General features: G+C 43.7%; 2 protein-coding genes across 7 annotated transcripts in view; one reads left to right on the forward strand and one right to left on the reverse strand.

Moving 5' to 3' along the window:
- Positions 1-1,433: 1,433 nt before the first annotated feature.
- On the forward strand, positions 1,434-5,556 carry cfap157 (cilia and flagella associated protein 157; the record flags this gene model as incomplete). The annotated part of the gene is made up of 9 exons (XM_079270728.1): positions 1,434-1,600; positions 2,543-2,814; positions 3,099-3,252; positions 3,362-3,629; positions 3,741-3,866; positions 4,121-4,267; positions 4,532-4,680; positions 4,950-5,108; positions 5,460-5,556. 9 exons carry the CDS (start codon positions 1,434-1,436, stop codon positions 5,554-5,556), a joined length of 1,539 nt encoding a protein of 512 aa, XP_079126854.1.
- An 863-nt stretch (positions 5,557-6,419) lies between these two features.
- kank1a (KN motif and ankyrin repeat domains 1a) overlaps positions 6,420-15,914 on the reverse strand; it is a 42,667-nt gene continuing 33,172 nt past the window's right edge. For 5 of the 6 annotated variants that reach the window (XM_079270502.1, XM_079270504.1, XM_079270507.1 and 2 more), the window contains 9 exons: positions 14,400-14,558; positions 13,058-13,166; positions 12,524-12,778; positions 11,853-11,940; positions 11,481-11,700; positions 8,536-8,678; positions 7,837-8,037; positions 7,495-7,593; positions 6,420-7,406 (listed from right to left, as the gene is read on the reverse strand). In XM_079270502.1, the coding sequence (XP_079126628.1) occupies positions 7,344-7,406; positions 7,495-7,593; positions 7,837-8,037; positions 8,536-8,678; positions 11,481-11,700; positions 11,853-11,940; positions 12,524-12,778; positions 13,058-13,166; positions 14,400-14,558 (1,337 nt within the window). In that variant the 3' untranslated portion in view covers positions 6,420-7,343. The remainder of the gene's footprint in view (positions 7,407-7,494; positions 7,594-7,836; positions 8,038-8,535; positions 8,679-11,480; positions 11,701-11,852; positions 11,941-12,523; positions 12,779-13,057; positions 13,167-14,399; positions 14,559-15,914) is intronic. The other variant, XM_079270505.1, reaches the window with a different exon arrangement.

Consider the following 15,914-nt stretch of genomic DNA (forward strand, 5'->3'; position numbering starts at 1 on the left):
TCCAGCAGCTTGTATTGAGTCTATGTTACTCACTTTATAACAGCCAGCGGTATCATTGTGATATTTCCCCCTGGGCTTGTAGTTATGCTGTAACATCATCCCACTAAAATGTATTTACTGGAGCTCTTTTTCTTTTCATGAATATGCTGGCAGTGGATTAATACTCTCTCTTATTAATTTACAAGGCTTGACTGAGCTGGAAGTGAATTAACCTCCACACTGTTCACTCAGTCAGCCGAGAGGATTTATAGGCAGGGAGTGAAGTGAGGTGAAACACAAACACACACACACACACACACACACACAATTAAAATGAAAAGTTACCAATTAAAAAGCAGGCATTTAAACAGCGCTGAATAAATAACTGCTACACGTCATTGGCTGAGGGTTCTGGTGCTACAACACTGAGTTTAATTGCCTCTTCAGCATATGGTAATACTGATCGATTATAACGCAGTAATGAACACATTTAACCTTTCTATTATTATGACTGCTCTCTGAGCCATCCAGCAGCAGCAGTCAGGTCAGTGTCCCAAATGAAAAGATGAGCAGCTGACATTTAATGTCATTGAAGGAAAAATGTACACAAAACCATGCAGTACTGGCTCATACCACTGGAGGGAGCTACTGAGTTGGAAACCAAAAGATGGGCAGAGGAGGTCAGAGGTCATGGCCACACCACTGGGTTTATCTTTTCTGGATAAACTTTGTAAACGGAGTCTAATAATAAAAAAGAACAACATAGTGTGACAGTGACAGATGTAATGCTTGAGGAGATGATTACGTTATGTTACCTATTTTGTGGAAAAGAATAAGCAGAGATTTCGTATCCTTAAATTGTTTTTGAGAAACTCTCAATACACACAACAAATAAATGAGGTTACCTCCACACTGATTTAAAATGTAGCCTGTGAAACATTGTTTGTGTGTTTGTTGGAGTGTAATTCAGTATTTATTATGGTATTGTTGTGTATTGTTTTATCTCGTTTTAATTGTGCTTATGTTTGGGATTTTATTTACTTGTATTATTTGTTTTAATTGCACAGTACTTTGTAACTCTGTTTTAGAATACACATTTGCTTTAAAAATATATATATTATTATTTTTTTTTTTAAATGAGTATTATTGATAATAATATTAATTTGTATGGCCCAACGGAATGTTGTGATGGCTTTATATACCAGGGGGGAAAAAAATCTGATTTTGAAAATCAAATTAACTACAGCATGTTAAACATTATAATAATCACCATACCTATAATACATATTCGTGCAAACTTCAAAACATTTAAAAACGATAAAAGTATGAACGCAATGATCACATTTTCGTCCTCTTGAAGCTCAAAGTACAACATGTGAAGAAGTAAACTTTCCGAGGAGTCCCTGAATGCAGCATTGCCTAGCGACGGACCAACTTGCTCCTCGGACCACGCGATGCCCAAAAAGAAGGAAAAGAAAAATGACGACATGAAACGAGACGAAGTCAAGAAAACATCGAAGAAGGAAAGTTCGTCGACTCGTGCAGCTAAAAGCGTGTCTGACGACAGAGAGAAGGACTTGTATCTGACTCAAATACGACATCTGAACGAGCAGGTGGAGAGGTGACACACAGGCTTCTATATCCTATAATATATATGTTATTATATCAAGTTAAAGTTAACTAACTTTAATGGGATTTATGTGACAGTATCATAGTAGTAAATGCGTTGATAACTTTGTTAGTGTTCTTCAAAGTTGGATTTAAAAATCAGTTCAGGTCACTTTGGTCGTTGAAGTTACTGCATGCCTCTTTAAGAGTGGATATAAGCGACAACAACAATGCAGATATCTAGTCACACAGTATAACCAGTGGTGAACAGTACTTAAGTACATTTACTAAACACTGTGCAGTGAAGTACAGTAAAGTAAGTACAGTGAAGTACAATGTTGAGGTATTTTCACTTCACTTGAGTATCAGTTTTCTGCTACACTACAATTTAAAAGGGAAATATTGTACTTTTTACTCCCCTAATTACATTTATTTAACTTATCAGATTCAGATTTTATACAAATTAAAGTCATGCATCATGCATGTAAAGGCACGAGGTACCAGAAGTCAAAGTATTCATTGTGCAGAATGGCCGATTTCACAACAATATATACTACTGTATTATAATCATTGACGCATTAGTGTGGACATCATTTCAATGTTGCAGCTGTTTCAAGGTGGAGCTAATTTTAACTACTTCATCTGCTGCATAGCATTGTAATTCCCTTTTAAGATCAATAAAGTTGTATCTTAATCTATAGAGTTACATCATCTATTTTGTTGATTACATTTTGTATTATTAATCTGAATCTGCAACACATACATGTAGAGGAGAAAACAATTAGAATACTTTCCTTTGAATTTTAGTGGAATAGAAGTATAGGGCAGCAGTAAATGGAAATGCTCAAGTACAAGTACTTTAAAATTGTACCTGAATAAATGTATATAGTTGTAAGAATCATAAAAAGATGTTGTCCTGAACCGTCGGGCCTCCGTGACCCTCTTCCTCCTCCAGGTACCAGCTGAAATGCGACCAACACGAGAGGCAGAAGAAGGACTTAAGCTCTCAGTACAGTTCTCTGGAGAAGGAGAAGGAGGACGTCGTGGACTTTCTGAAGCTCTGCGTCCTGGAAAAGGAGGCCGAGGCCGACGAGCTGACGGAGCAGCTGGAGAGTCAGCGGCGGGCTGCCGACGAGGAGAGAGAGGCTCTGCTGCTGCAGCTCGGTCAGCTGAGGAAAGAGCACCAAGACCGGACCGAAGGACTCAACGCAGGAAACAGGACGCTCGGTGAGACTGAATATCTCTGCAGGTTGAACCGGAGCGTTAAAGCTCCCATGAAGATGAACCTTTCTGGGGTTTTGATGGGTTTTATTGTCCACATAAAACTGAGACATACTCATTTAATTGAGAAAATAAAACCGGTATCACAGCAAGAATGGTTTTTCTCACAGCATGAACTGTTTGGATCCCTGGACACTGCATTTGACACAACTTGGATGCAGAAACAAAGTCACTGGTTGAGTTAAACCTCCATCAAGGTTTAATCCTCTCCTCCTCTCTCCTCCTCCAAGCGGCGAGGCTGGCTAGTCTGGAGGAGTTTCAGAAGCAGAAGGAGCAGCTGACGTCCAACATGGAGTCTCTGGAGAAGCAGCTGGTCAGTCAGGAGGAGCAACAGAAAGCTGCCATCCACAACCTGGAGATGAAAGCACTGCTGGACAAGAAGAGGTTCAGACTGCTGATTGACTTCTGTTGTTGTAGCTTATTCTAGCTAGACTAGACTCCCAAAAGCCTGCAGTGTTATTAAAATACTACGCCTAAATGATTAACCCCAAAGGTTGGAGAAGGAGATGGAGAGCCACGTGGCGACCATGGCGGCAGAGGTGCAGCACCTGGTGGACCAGAAGGTCCCGGAGACGACCAGGTCGGCCCTCCAGGAGAACACGGAGGTCAAGGCTCGGATCGGCCAGCTGTCGGAGCAGACTCTGTCCCTGATGGGGGAGAACTCGGCCCTGCGGGACCGCAAGATTCGGCTCAGCGTGGATGTGGACATCCTGGAGCAAATGCTCAGCGAGACGTCCCGCAGGAGCTGCGTCCGCAAGAGGGTAAGAAGGGTACCAGGGGAGAGGGGGGGTGGGATCCATCGGGGCGTTGCAGGTTTAGGGTAGATGTAGACTCGATGGGGTTTTCATGCGCGATGTCTTCCCCCCCATCAGGTGGCGGAGCAGCTTACAGAGAAGTGTCGGCAGCTGCAGGCGGAGCTGAAAGACCGGAAGCAAGAACTGGAGAAGCTTCAGACCAAACACACGGGAGCCCTGGCTGAGATGGAGGCCCTCAGGTCTGTACGGTCCACATAACGCTGACTCAGGCTTCCTACAGCATCACATTCATTTCAGTGTTAAGAGCAGTGAACAAGAACGTCTCCACACGTTTAGCAGAGTGGGTGTGAGACTTAAACCAGTCAGAAGACAGAGGCTTCACTCATGGTCCTGAATTTAAATACATCGTTTGAGACACATCAGTCGTGAGAACAGATGCAGACGTCCTGAAGCCGGTTCACACCCGAACACGGCCTCACTGTATTGTTTTCAGACAGGAACGCGCCTCGCTGTCCGAGCGGTGCACTAAAAACAGGGCGCAGGTGAGCCGGCTGGAGGCGGAGCTACAGGAGGAGAGGAGGAGGAGGAGCAGGATGAAGAGCATCATGCAGGAAGCCGCCGTGGCTCTCAGACAAGCCCTGATGGTAAAACTAAACATCAGGAACATCTGGACACTCAAGTGAAGGTGGTCTCTTATATCGGCAGACTTTTATCTTATTTGAAAACAAATTAGAGAAGTTTAAGACGACTAGCTAAACTATTGGTTTATTGCACTGCTATGCCTGGAAGAGAAGGCAGAATATTTAGGTTAAACCAAATGTAAAGTTGCTGCCTGCAGCCTGAAATGATGGAACTGTCACGACAAAGCTTCAGATCGACATCGCTCACGCGGACTCTGTTCCCTGCAGGATGCACCTACAGACCAGCAGGAGGAGGGGGGGGACTCTGCCCTGCAGTGGAAGCAGCTGATGCAGAAGCTGCTGGTGGTTCTGGACCGGCCCACACTCGCCAGCTCCACCGCTGAGAGCGACCAGCTAGACGAGCTGCAGACCTCTGGGTAACTGGATGACATCTGTTGTTGCGCAATCACAATTATTTAGCTTTTTTCTGAAGGCTCGTTAGTGGCTCCTCTGTGACACTATGGTATCAGTTACTTATAGAACATAATCTAAGGTTGATCCAATCACAGCAATGAAATTAAAGTCTCAGATGTTCCCAGTGAGGCTGATTATCACAACAGGCCAATTCTGTTAAATGTATTTTTCTGTCACATTCAGCAGAGTGAAACCAAACTGCTGCTTTGTTACCGTCATCCTGTCTTTTCAGAGGCGTGAGCCTGAACCCGGCTCTGAGTTTTCAGTTCGAGCTGGCCCGCTACAGGCCGGGCGATCTCGGCCTCGTACCCCGGCCCACGCTGAAACACAAACCCATCGTCTGCAGGACGGGGGCAGCCGGGTCCAGCAGCACCCACGTGCCCCTGCTCAGGTCTGTTCAGCTACTTTAGGAGCGCCGTAGTTAAAAACGTACGTAGAAACAGAACATTATACTTCAAAAACCTTTAACGGGCTCTGGTGGAAAGAATCTTGTGTTAAAATTAGGATTCTTTTTACAAACTAAATATAAATTTGAGAGGATGAAATTGCCAAAGGCTCATTATTCCTCTTATTTTAGATGAATGGCGTCTATCATTTAGATTTTTACAAACTTTATTCACTAACTGTCCGTAAAGATTTTCACACATTTTGCAAGAATTGACGTCACTTTAATTCCGAAATACTCTCTTTTCTACGACTCTGCTCAGTGATTCTACCGTTGTTGCTCTTTCCGTCCTCTCAGGAAGCCGTCCAGTCAGAAAACAGCCGGCTCCTTGAACCAGAAGAATTCAGCCGTCAGACTTCTGGCCTCCAGAAACTCATTCACGAAACCCAAATAACACCAACTAAATACAGTCACTGAACTCCCTTCGCCTCATAACGTGACGAGCAACCAACAGCGTCGGAAGAAGTATTCTGAAAGTTTACTGAAGTGAAAGTAGCAACACCGCAGTGCAGAAATACTCCGATACAAGTAAAAGTCCTGCATTCAAAATGTACTACTCAAGTACAGCCATATTGACACCAGGTACCAAAAGAAAAAGGACTCGTTAAAGAATCATAAACATTAGATTATTGATGAGTCATCGATTGTTCTTCACTTTAACGTTGAAGCTGTTAAAGTGAAGCTGGTTTTAATTACTTTATACACCGATGGGATGCTTGTAAATTCCCCCCCGGAGATCAATAAAGTTTTATCTAAATCGGTTTTGTTAATCTGAATCTGCAAAGTAACTCAAGTTGTGCCAACATTGGCTCACATGAAGTTTTTTTAAACTTCGACATCATGAATGTGGGTGAAATGTTTTGTTTTTGATAGTCATCGTTTCTGGTCAACACTTATAGAATATACACATATATATAATTATATTATGTACAATATGTATGTTTTCATATAAAGCTGTGTTTTCCAGACTGTTTTAGTCTAAAAACACAATTTAAGATGTGTTAAATGTTTGTTTTTTACCTTTTTCATTGATTTTTAGAGCATTTTGCTAAATCAACATTTTGTCTGTCTAGAATAAAATATGAGTGGAAAAAATGTATTCAATAGCCTCTTTTCTTCTGCTGATCACAGAACCAGGTAGAAACCGGAGTTGAAACGTGCTGTTTTGAGAGAAACGTGCAGTTTATTTTCTCTTAAATGTGTTCAATGTTTACTCATCACAGACGTGTGGATCACAATGAAGCCGAGACACTGATCTGCATTCTTTAATTGGTGTTTATTGTTATATGGCGAAGTCTCAGGCACTTCACGTCTCATTGGAGGATGAAAGTCAGTACCGTGATACTAGAGGACAGACGGCGTATATTACACACCAGAGACAGACGGGAAGGAAATGGACACAAAAAAAAGAGAACTAAACGCTAATGACCACTGTATGTACAATGAAATACATATATCTGCATTAAAAACTATACTTTGATAAATATATAACTTCATGGGTCGTTAAGTAGTAATAGGAAATATTCAAAATACTGTGATTCTTCTCTTTAAATAGATACAAAGGATTCGTATAAAAGTACAATTTCTCCAGTTCTAGGTAGCGTCTATTCGTCGGTGCGTTCATCCACATGAGTTGCACATGTACTGCAGAGAGCTGGGCGCACATGTGTGAGGCCGGGATGTCGAGGCGAGCGATATATACAGGAAGTACTTCCTCTAACATGCGGGTGGGTTATTCTCCATCTGTCTCTACTCTGACGCGAACCGAAAAGAAAAGAAAAAAAAAAAAAAATCACATGTTTTGGTGCTCTTGAATGATCAACATTGAGCTTCAGACACTTAAAATAAAAAAAGTTGTCAAATTGCAAAAGGAAATTTGAAAAATGAAAGAAACGGACAAAAAAAAAGGAACAAAAAAGGTATTTAGTCGCGTAATCTGTGTCGGTTTGCTGATTGTTATCTGACGGGACTGGAGGCACCAGCTGGTTACATTCATACTCAAAAGGACACTTTGGGCTCGTCAGTGTGCGCACACACACACACACATATATATATATATATATATTCCAGGAATTTCATTGGTTGGCTGGTGCGTGGGATGAAGTCCATCCAGCTGTGGGTAAGGCGTCGTTCAGCGTGAACCAATAGCAGCGCAGGGTTTTGTGGGGAGAGGCGGGGCCTCTAATCAAACATGCTCCTCCGAGTGATACTCGGCGACGTCTTTCTGCCGAGTCGAGGTGTCCCCTGGAATACAAACACACGAGTGTAAATGTGACGTGGGAACAGACGTGAAACTAGAAGGACGGGGTGCTCTACAGGGACGAGGACGTACAGGTGACTGGGCTTTGGAGAAGTTGACGTGCGCGTAAAGCAACACGGCAATGTCCTTGTGTCCTGCCTCCAGAGCGATGGACAGAGCGTTACTCTCATCCTGGAGGAGACAAGGACAAAGGGGACAAGGGGAAGAAACAAGGAATAAAAGATCAGTCGCACAAACTAAACACTTTCTTATCTGCAGTGATCGGCACATTATATGTGAGATAAAGTTAAGGCAGAATGAGTAGGACTTTCTTCAAAACGAACACAACTAATCAAAATCCTCACTTATGACCCACTGGAAGTGCAAAACTCAAGTAAAGCCTCGGTGCAGTACTTCATGTTGTTAGTTACTCACGCTGTCGCTCAGCGTGGCGTCGCATCCGGGTTGAGCCAGCAGCAGCTTGACGATCTCCACGTGTCCGTGTTCGCTGGCGCACATCAGCGCCGTGGAGCCCTCGTCGTCCTGGACGTTGACGTCGGCCCCGTGAGCCAGCAGGGCCCGCACCATGTCCATCCGGCCGTGACTCACCGCCAGCATCAGCCCCGTCTGACCAGCCTGACGGGGGACAACAGAGAGGTTCCGTTAACACCTTCAACTCGCTTGTTCGAGGAGGAAGAGGAACGGCGAAAGATCAATAATAAGGTTTATTAAACCAGAAGAAGAGAAGTAAACTTTTCGTGGAAGCGAGCATAAAATCTTCTCCCTCTTCATCACAGACCTAAACTAAAAACAGTTACCTTCTTGTACCACTTGGTGTCACCAAAGATCTATATTTGGTACTTTGAGTAAAAATATTTCTGAAATCAAACGTTCTGATAAAATCTTTTGCAGCTAGACGCTCAACCGGGACTCTTGTTTACTTCTGATCTATGAAAGAAACACAAAACTAACCTAATTTTAAGCTATTTAAAATGCCGTCGTCATCTTCAACCTGCTTGATTCCTACACAGATCTTTGCCCTCACAGCCTCCTCCTCCCTGCTCATTGAAACCTGAAACACACGTTTGTCGGCCTGCCGCTGCCTCCTGACCTCTGACCCCTCCCGTCACTGACCTGGCTGGCTCGAGCGTTGACGTCTCCTTTGCTGAAGAGCTCCTCCACAATACGCATGTCCTTGGGCGACTCCACAGCGGCCAGCGCGGCCAGCATGATGGGCGTGTACCCGGCCTTGTTCTGTTGGTTCACGTTACATACATCTGAAACACACACACACACACACACACACACACAGCATGTTTAAAGCTCTGCAGCAGCTCTGGGGGAAACACGTTTTCAGTGCAGGTGGTCTTTTAAGCACTCGTTTGGTCAGACTCGGTCTGTGATTGACTCGTCGCTGCCCGTCAGTCACTCAACGACGCGGTAACGTACGAGGACGCGCGTCAGGCCTGAGACTTGTCCTGCGACCGGAACATATTGTCTGAACGCATCCTTTGCAAAAAAAGAGACAACGCATCAGAGCCATCAGACGGGGGAGAGCTGTGACGGGGAGGAGAGGTCTCAGGAACTGGGAGGACAAAGGCTACAATGGGAGCGGGGGGGTGGACGTGCTGTCACCGAGCACGAGGACACAAAAGGCCGAGCACACAAAAGGCTTTTTGGAGCATTGAGTGGCCGGTACCTCATCACAGTCTATTGAGCCTTCAGGCAGATCTCTGCAGGGCAGCGGTGGAGGAAGTGTTCAGATCCTTCACATAAGAAAAAGTAAAAGTACTCAGACCACACTGTAAAAACACTCCAGCGCAAGTAAAAGTACTCAGACCGCACTGTAAAAACACTAGCGTAAGTAAAAGTACTCAGACCACACTGTAAAAACACTATTGTAAGTAAAAGTACTCAGACCACACTGTAAAAACACTAGCGTAAGTAAAAGTACTCAGACCACACTGTAAAAACACTATTGTAAGTAAAAGTACTCAGACCACACTGTAAAAACACTAGCGTAAGTAAAAGTACTCAGACCACACTGTAAAAACACTAGCGTAAGTAAAAGTACTCAGACCACACTGTAAAAACACTATTGTAAGTAAAAGTACTCAGACCACACTGTAAAAACACTATTGTAAGTAAAAGTACTCAGACCACACTGTAAAAACACTAGCGTAAGTAAAAGTACTCAGACCACACTGTAAAAACACTATTGTAAGTAAAAGTACTCAGACCACACTGTAAAAACACTAGCGTAAGTAAAAGTACTCAGACCACACTGTAAAAACACTAGCGTAAGTAAAAGTACTCAGACCACACTGTAAAAACACTATTGTAAGTAAAAGTACTCAGACCACACTGTAAAAACACTATTGTAAGTAAAAGTACTCAGACCACACTGTAAAAACACTATTGTAAGTAAAAGTACTCAGACCACACTGTAAAAACACTATTGTAAGTAAAAGTACTCAGACCACACTGTAAAAACACTATGGAGTGGTCTCACTGACGTCACGATCTCCTTAGTTACCAGGTCGGTCGGCCATGTTGGAGTACATACAGATCCTCCATGGCGGCGAGTAAACAAGGAAGTGCGGCGAAAATACCATACTTTGAATCACTGGATAGTGCATCAAAGGTTCGCTACCTGGCCAAATTGAAGGTTATTGGTAACTTGGATCCTTATACGATGAGTGCAGATCGTTTCAGTGCCGATCCTACTTGTCTTCCATCGGTAAACTACGCCAACATCTACGCGTATCTCGTGAACACCCCGAGTCCTTACACGAAAGACGAGCTGGAGTGCTACAAAGGGCTCGACGCTTATAATCAGTTTGTCAGTGGATGGGTCCGAGACGTCAAAGCAACGGTCGTCGAGAATTCTCATCTCGTCATTGGAAGGGTAAATATATACAGATCTGGTCCGATATTTAGCAATATTCAATGTTTACTCAGCGCAAACAGACACGTGTGTTTGTTTACATTGTACGTGCATGTCATTGTGTGCGTGTGTGTAGGAATTCACTTTCAACTAACTCCTAACTTCATCCCCCCCCACACATATATATATATATATATATATACACATATATATATATACATGATACGACGTTAAACTCATATCAAGCAATGCTGAGGCTGCATCTATGTGTTTCGCCTGTTGTACACGCTCGACACGTCTCTGGCACCGACTGATGTCACGGGCCGATGAAGCTTCGGTAACCTTCTCATGTCCATGTTTAATTTATATTTCCTTTATTAAATACTGTTCACAAACGAATTTGCAAATAAAATCACTGACCACTTATAAAGTGATCCGCACATACTCGAGTGTACCCCAAATTCGATTCCTTTATATCTCGAGAGATGCGCGACAGCCATTTCTGGCGACGTCGCTTGGATAGCTCCTTCGTGTAATTTCCTTGATGTGTAATGACCGCTGGCAAACCAAAGAATGATTTCTTGTCTCTATCAGCTCTGCTGCCACAACCAAAGACAGCACAAAAGTTCACCATGATCGATAGGTTCTGCGACTCAGCCGTGCATGCCAGTGGCTGTGTGTACTCCAACATGTACTCCAACATGGCCGACAGCTAAACTGTGACGTCACACGAGACCACTCCATTGTAAGTAAAAGTATTCAGACCACACTGTAAAAACACTAGCGTAAGTAAAAGTACTCAGACCACACTGTAAAAACACTAGCGTAAGTAAAAGTCCTGCATTCAGCAATCTTGTTTGATTGGACCACTAAAAAGTGGGCGGGCTTAGAATGCAGCTTGATAAGGAGCTTCAGAGGACCGTGACACACGCGCACACTGATTGATGCCTTGATATCTTTTAAACTCATAAGATGGTTCAGGGTCATTTGAAAGTTAAGGTAGAGATGCAGACAGGAAGTGAAGGGAAGGAGAGACAGAGGAACCACATCTGCATTTGAAGCAGAACTAAGATAATCTGAGCGTTCCGATGGATTAGAAAAGCTTTGAAACATTTCAGAAACACAGGACAACGGATTCCTTTTCATTTATGAATGAGTAGAAATAAAACACGGGTCATCCTGCTGCTCTCACCTGCATCCAGCAGCTTATTCACCACCTGGAAGTTGGAGTGCGACACGCTGTAGTGCAGCGCCGTGTTGCCGTTGCCGTCGGCCATGTTGACGATGTGGCGCAGCACGGCCGGCGAGACGGCCCCGAAGGCCCCCAGGTAGTCCTCCAACATGGCCGCCACCGCCGCCTTCTGGCTGGACACGCGAAACCACTCGTGCTGCACCGTGTTGATGCAGGCTCTCTGAGGAGGACGGCTAGCGGTTAGGGTCGGGGACTTTTCTACGTTTTCTTCAAGAATTCAAGGCAACACTGGGTACTCACAAATACACAAATGCTCATTTTGGGATGAAGTTTTCCTTTAAGAGTGAAATAATAAAAATAAATCCCGCTCACCAGATCTTTGCTGCTCACAGCTTTGGGGTCGCTGAGGTGAGATTTGAGAACGTTGCTCGCTGCCAGCATCTTCTCACTGAGCTCGTACCTTTGAGACAATCAGTTATTATTACATTTAATGCATTCAATTTGCCCTTTATCTGATAATGTATCCATATTACATCCCACATTAATGTGACAAAAAAACACATGTATAACTGCAGCTGGCTTCATCAGATCATGAAGTCATCATTTTAACTTTTATTTATTCATCAGCAGGTTATCTACTGTGTCTGAGGTGAGACTGAGGATACATTTCCAGCTCTGGTTGGATAATTGTTGTAAGTTTCACAACCAGTACTGCTCAGCTTCTTCAATTAAACTCCTACATAGAGAGGAAACACCATAAAAATACATTGAAATGGCTATTGAAGAATAAAGTTGTCCTACTTTTATCCATCTTCATTTATTTTGCCTGTGTTTTATATTGATGGTCCGAGTAGAAGTATAAAAACTAAATATATACTTATTTTTTAAAGAAAAGTAGGATTTGATATAACTGCAATTCAAATGATCATAACTTCTCATTTCCAACAGTTTAATGATGATGAAACGCTCAGTTGGTATCCAGTCCTGCAGCTCGTTATGGTGATGATAGCTCGTCCCTGTAGCAATAATTCTCTTTAACCCACCTCTCTCTCATCTCCTGCTTCTCTGAACTTTCCTCCTCTTCTTCTTCTTCTTCTTCTTCCTCTTCTTCTTCCTCCTCCTCCTCCTCGGCTCCCTCGGGCTGAATCTCCTCCCTGGTGCTCTTTGCCTCCACATTCTTATATCCCTCCTCGTTTCCACCGAACTCCTTCTCCTCGTCCTCTTCCTCGTCATCGTCCGACCCCGAGGAGCTGCTGTCCTCCGAGCTGGAGTCGTCACTCGACGTCGTCTCATACCTGCTTTGCCACGAGGGGGCGACAAAAGCAGGGGAACTTGAAGACTCAGATGTTTGCACCAATAAACCAACACAGATTTCACAACACTTGAAGCTGCAAGAGGACGTAAATTGTAAAAATGTCAAACAGCAGCACCTTTAACCTCACTCAGGACACTTAAAAACACTAATTCACTACAATATTACACGTTAAAAACATCTAACAGGCAATTTAAAATGCAAAGCTAAAGGTATCTACTTAATATTCAGGACAGCGATTATATTCATGTATTTTCAGACTCACCCTCCGTTCACCCCGACAAACTGCAGGTTCTTCTTGGTGCCGTTGGAGTCGGGTCGGCCATCTTTCTTCTTCATGATGGACTTCAGGGTGCTCTGGCTGCACGGCTGCCCTGAAGGAGAGAAGCGTGAACATCAGTTGTACATGATGCACGATGCAAGTGACGGCTTGATTAGATATGCAGCAGAGGTTTCTATGAGTGCAGCGTGCATGAAGTCGATCATGTTCATTTAATTGTGGGAAACCAAAATCACAACTCATATTTGATGAACTGTGCAGCTCTGATGCATACAGTGTGCAAATTGTCGTAAGGTGTCCGAAATGGACGCAATTATAAGTTTGTAGAAAACAGTCACGTTTCTATAAACTCTTTGCATCTCTTTTCCTGCATTTTGTCGTCTTGCATTTACATTTTTAAACAATAATTCTCCTTGTACAGTCTCATCCCCTGCAACATTGCAAGTATCCGTTAACAGCAGCACAAAAGACGCCTGAATGAGCCTCTAAAAGTCCTCCGACATGATCAAGAGCTTTGGCAGAGAGGACAGTAGCCGTTGAGTGTCCGTCTCACGCCCTTTCCAAAGCACTCGGTCAGCGAGGAGCTGGAAGTTCCTCCAAACCCTGAAAGTATCTCAGTCATTTTAAACACAGCCCTCCGAAAACCAAAAATACCAGCCGAGAGCCAGGAACACTCAGCACATCTGCCAAGGCTTGTCCTGATTTGATGGGCCTCTTTTACTGCTGCGGGGGACAGCTGAGAGTGTGTGTGTGTGTCCATGTATCAACATGCATTCAGTTGCATATGCGTCTACAGTGACGCACGTGTGCGCTCAGTAGCCACAAAGTCATTCAGCAGGTTTTGCGTGTTTGGACAGGCGAGAGCGTGAGGAGGAAGCCACGATGACGATGATGATGTTTGCAGCCATGTTTTTCCTGCTGCCTCGTTTGACAGTAGTCGAATGTAATTAAATACATTTACTCATGTACGGTACGCAAGTACAATTTAGAGGTTTATACGTGAAGCGTGCGTTCAGGTGATTGTGTAGCAGCCGTATTTTAGGCCATCTAAATATAAATAACCATACAAATGTGCTGCTACCTCGAACCCAACTGTAATATTATCACTTTACCACTCGAGAATGAACTTGAGGCGAGCTGACCAAAGCCTGGACCATCTGGCCAGATAACCACCGCTGCCTCTTCGCTAAATCATCACATCGACACACTAATAACAGGCTGCAGCGCTGCCTCTGGCTCTGCACAGCAGGATGTAAAAATCAAATGGCCACTTTTTTTACAATAATGCAGCAGGACGAGTATCCTAAACGCGTGTCCGTAGCCGTACCGTGTAGAGCTGTAGACATCTGCAGGTGCATGCGGCTCTTCTGCTCCGCCGCGCTGATCTGCTGCTGAGCAGGTGTGTTGGCAGGTTTATCTGAGGAGGTCAGGCCGCATGACGTCATCTCCATGTGTGAACGCTCTGGACGAAGCTGCTGACTGATCTCTGAGGAGGAGGAGAGTCAGACAGGACCGATCGGTTAAAGTTTCTTACAAATCGACAACTTTCATTTGAACTCACATTAACATAGCACTTAAAAAAACAGAGCAAGAATGCAAACAAAAAGCTTTAGAACCGCTAACTGCTGGCATATGTTAATGACAAGTTGGCATGTTATGGTGCGTTTAACTCGGTTATATCTCAATAAAGTGACAATAAAATTTAACTACAACCAACTGACTGCTTAAAAAGGAGAAACTCTTATTATTCACGAGTCCTTGTACAAAGAAATCCAAGTGTTACATCATAAACAAAACTCCTCTCTGACGAGGAGGAAGTCCAATTAACTGATCAATCCCTCCTTTGGAAGAGTTAAAGTTTAAAGAAAGTTAAAGATGTAGTGGAGAACAAATAAAAAGTTACATGAAAGGTGGTAAATGTACTTCCACCTCTAACCACAGTCACGTTCTCATTCCCACCCAGTTTATTGTGTTCAGCGCAGTAGTTTAACTGTTATTATCTACTTGAAGAGGAACTGTGTCGGTTTAGTCATCCTACATTCCAGAAGAGGCCAGAAACAAGCTCCCAAACACAAGACAATCGCCCCGCGTTCATGTGCCAGCCGGCATGAATGCCTGTTATGTAACTCAGGAGGAGCCATGAATCAGCATCAACAGCGCGGCGTTGGTGGAGGCCGGGGCGGCCCGCAAAAACAACGAGAGGCCGATGGGTGCGACGTTCACTGGTTCCCAAAAATAAATGAGCTCATTGTTGGTTCACGTCCAACGCCCCCGCCGCATTTTTCAGGGTCAGAGATAACTTTGGCCTGTCCGGTCCGATCAGGATCCTCTGTAGACGGTGTGTGAGCTCGCTCGCTAGCTTCAATTTACACAGTTTAGATAAAAAGGAAGGAGGGTGAAATATAGAATCACCTCAGTGTATAATGTATATTTTTCTTATATACAAATAAATAAATTATTTTCCTAATCCTTATCCTACAGGGCAATCACCTGCATTTCGTAAATCATGATTCAACTTCTTACAATTTCAGTTTGGTGTGTTGTTCTGCTTGAAAGATACCCTTTTGAGTTTTTGGCCTCTAGTTGCTGTTTACATTTTACATTGCCGGTAAATAAGAAATGAGACAATGTGCTAAGAAGAAGACTGAAAGCTAGTAAAGCTGTTAATGGATTTAAAATAAAAACAACTTAACTTGTTTGTTTCCAAGAAAAATCCACGGGGCAACTTTAAGTGTTGCTACTTGTAAAACTCTTAAGAGGTACTCGAGTGTAATTGAGGTGTTTTTCGCGAGCGTAATTGCTCTGGTCCCAAAGACAGCGTGCACTAAGATATAAAAACTCA

The sequence above is a fragment of the Melanostigma gelatinosum genome (genome assembly GCF_949748355.1).
Source record: "Melanostigma gelatinosum genome assembly, chromosome: 6".
Classification (NCBI taxonomy): Eukaryota; Metazoa; Chordata; class Actinopteri; order Perciformes; family Zoarcidae; genus Melanostigma; species Melanostigma gelatinosum.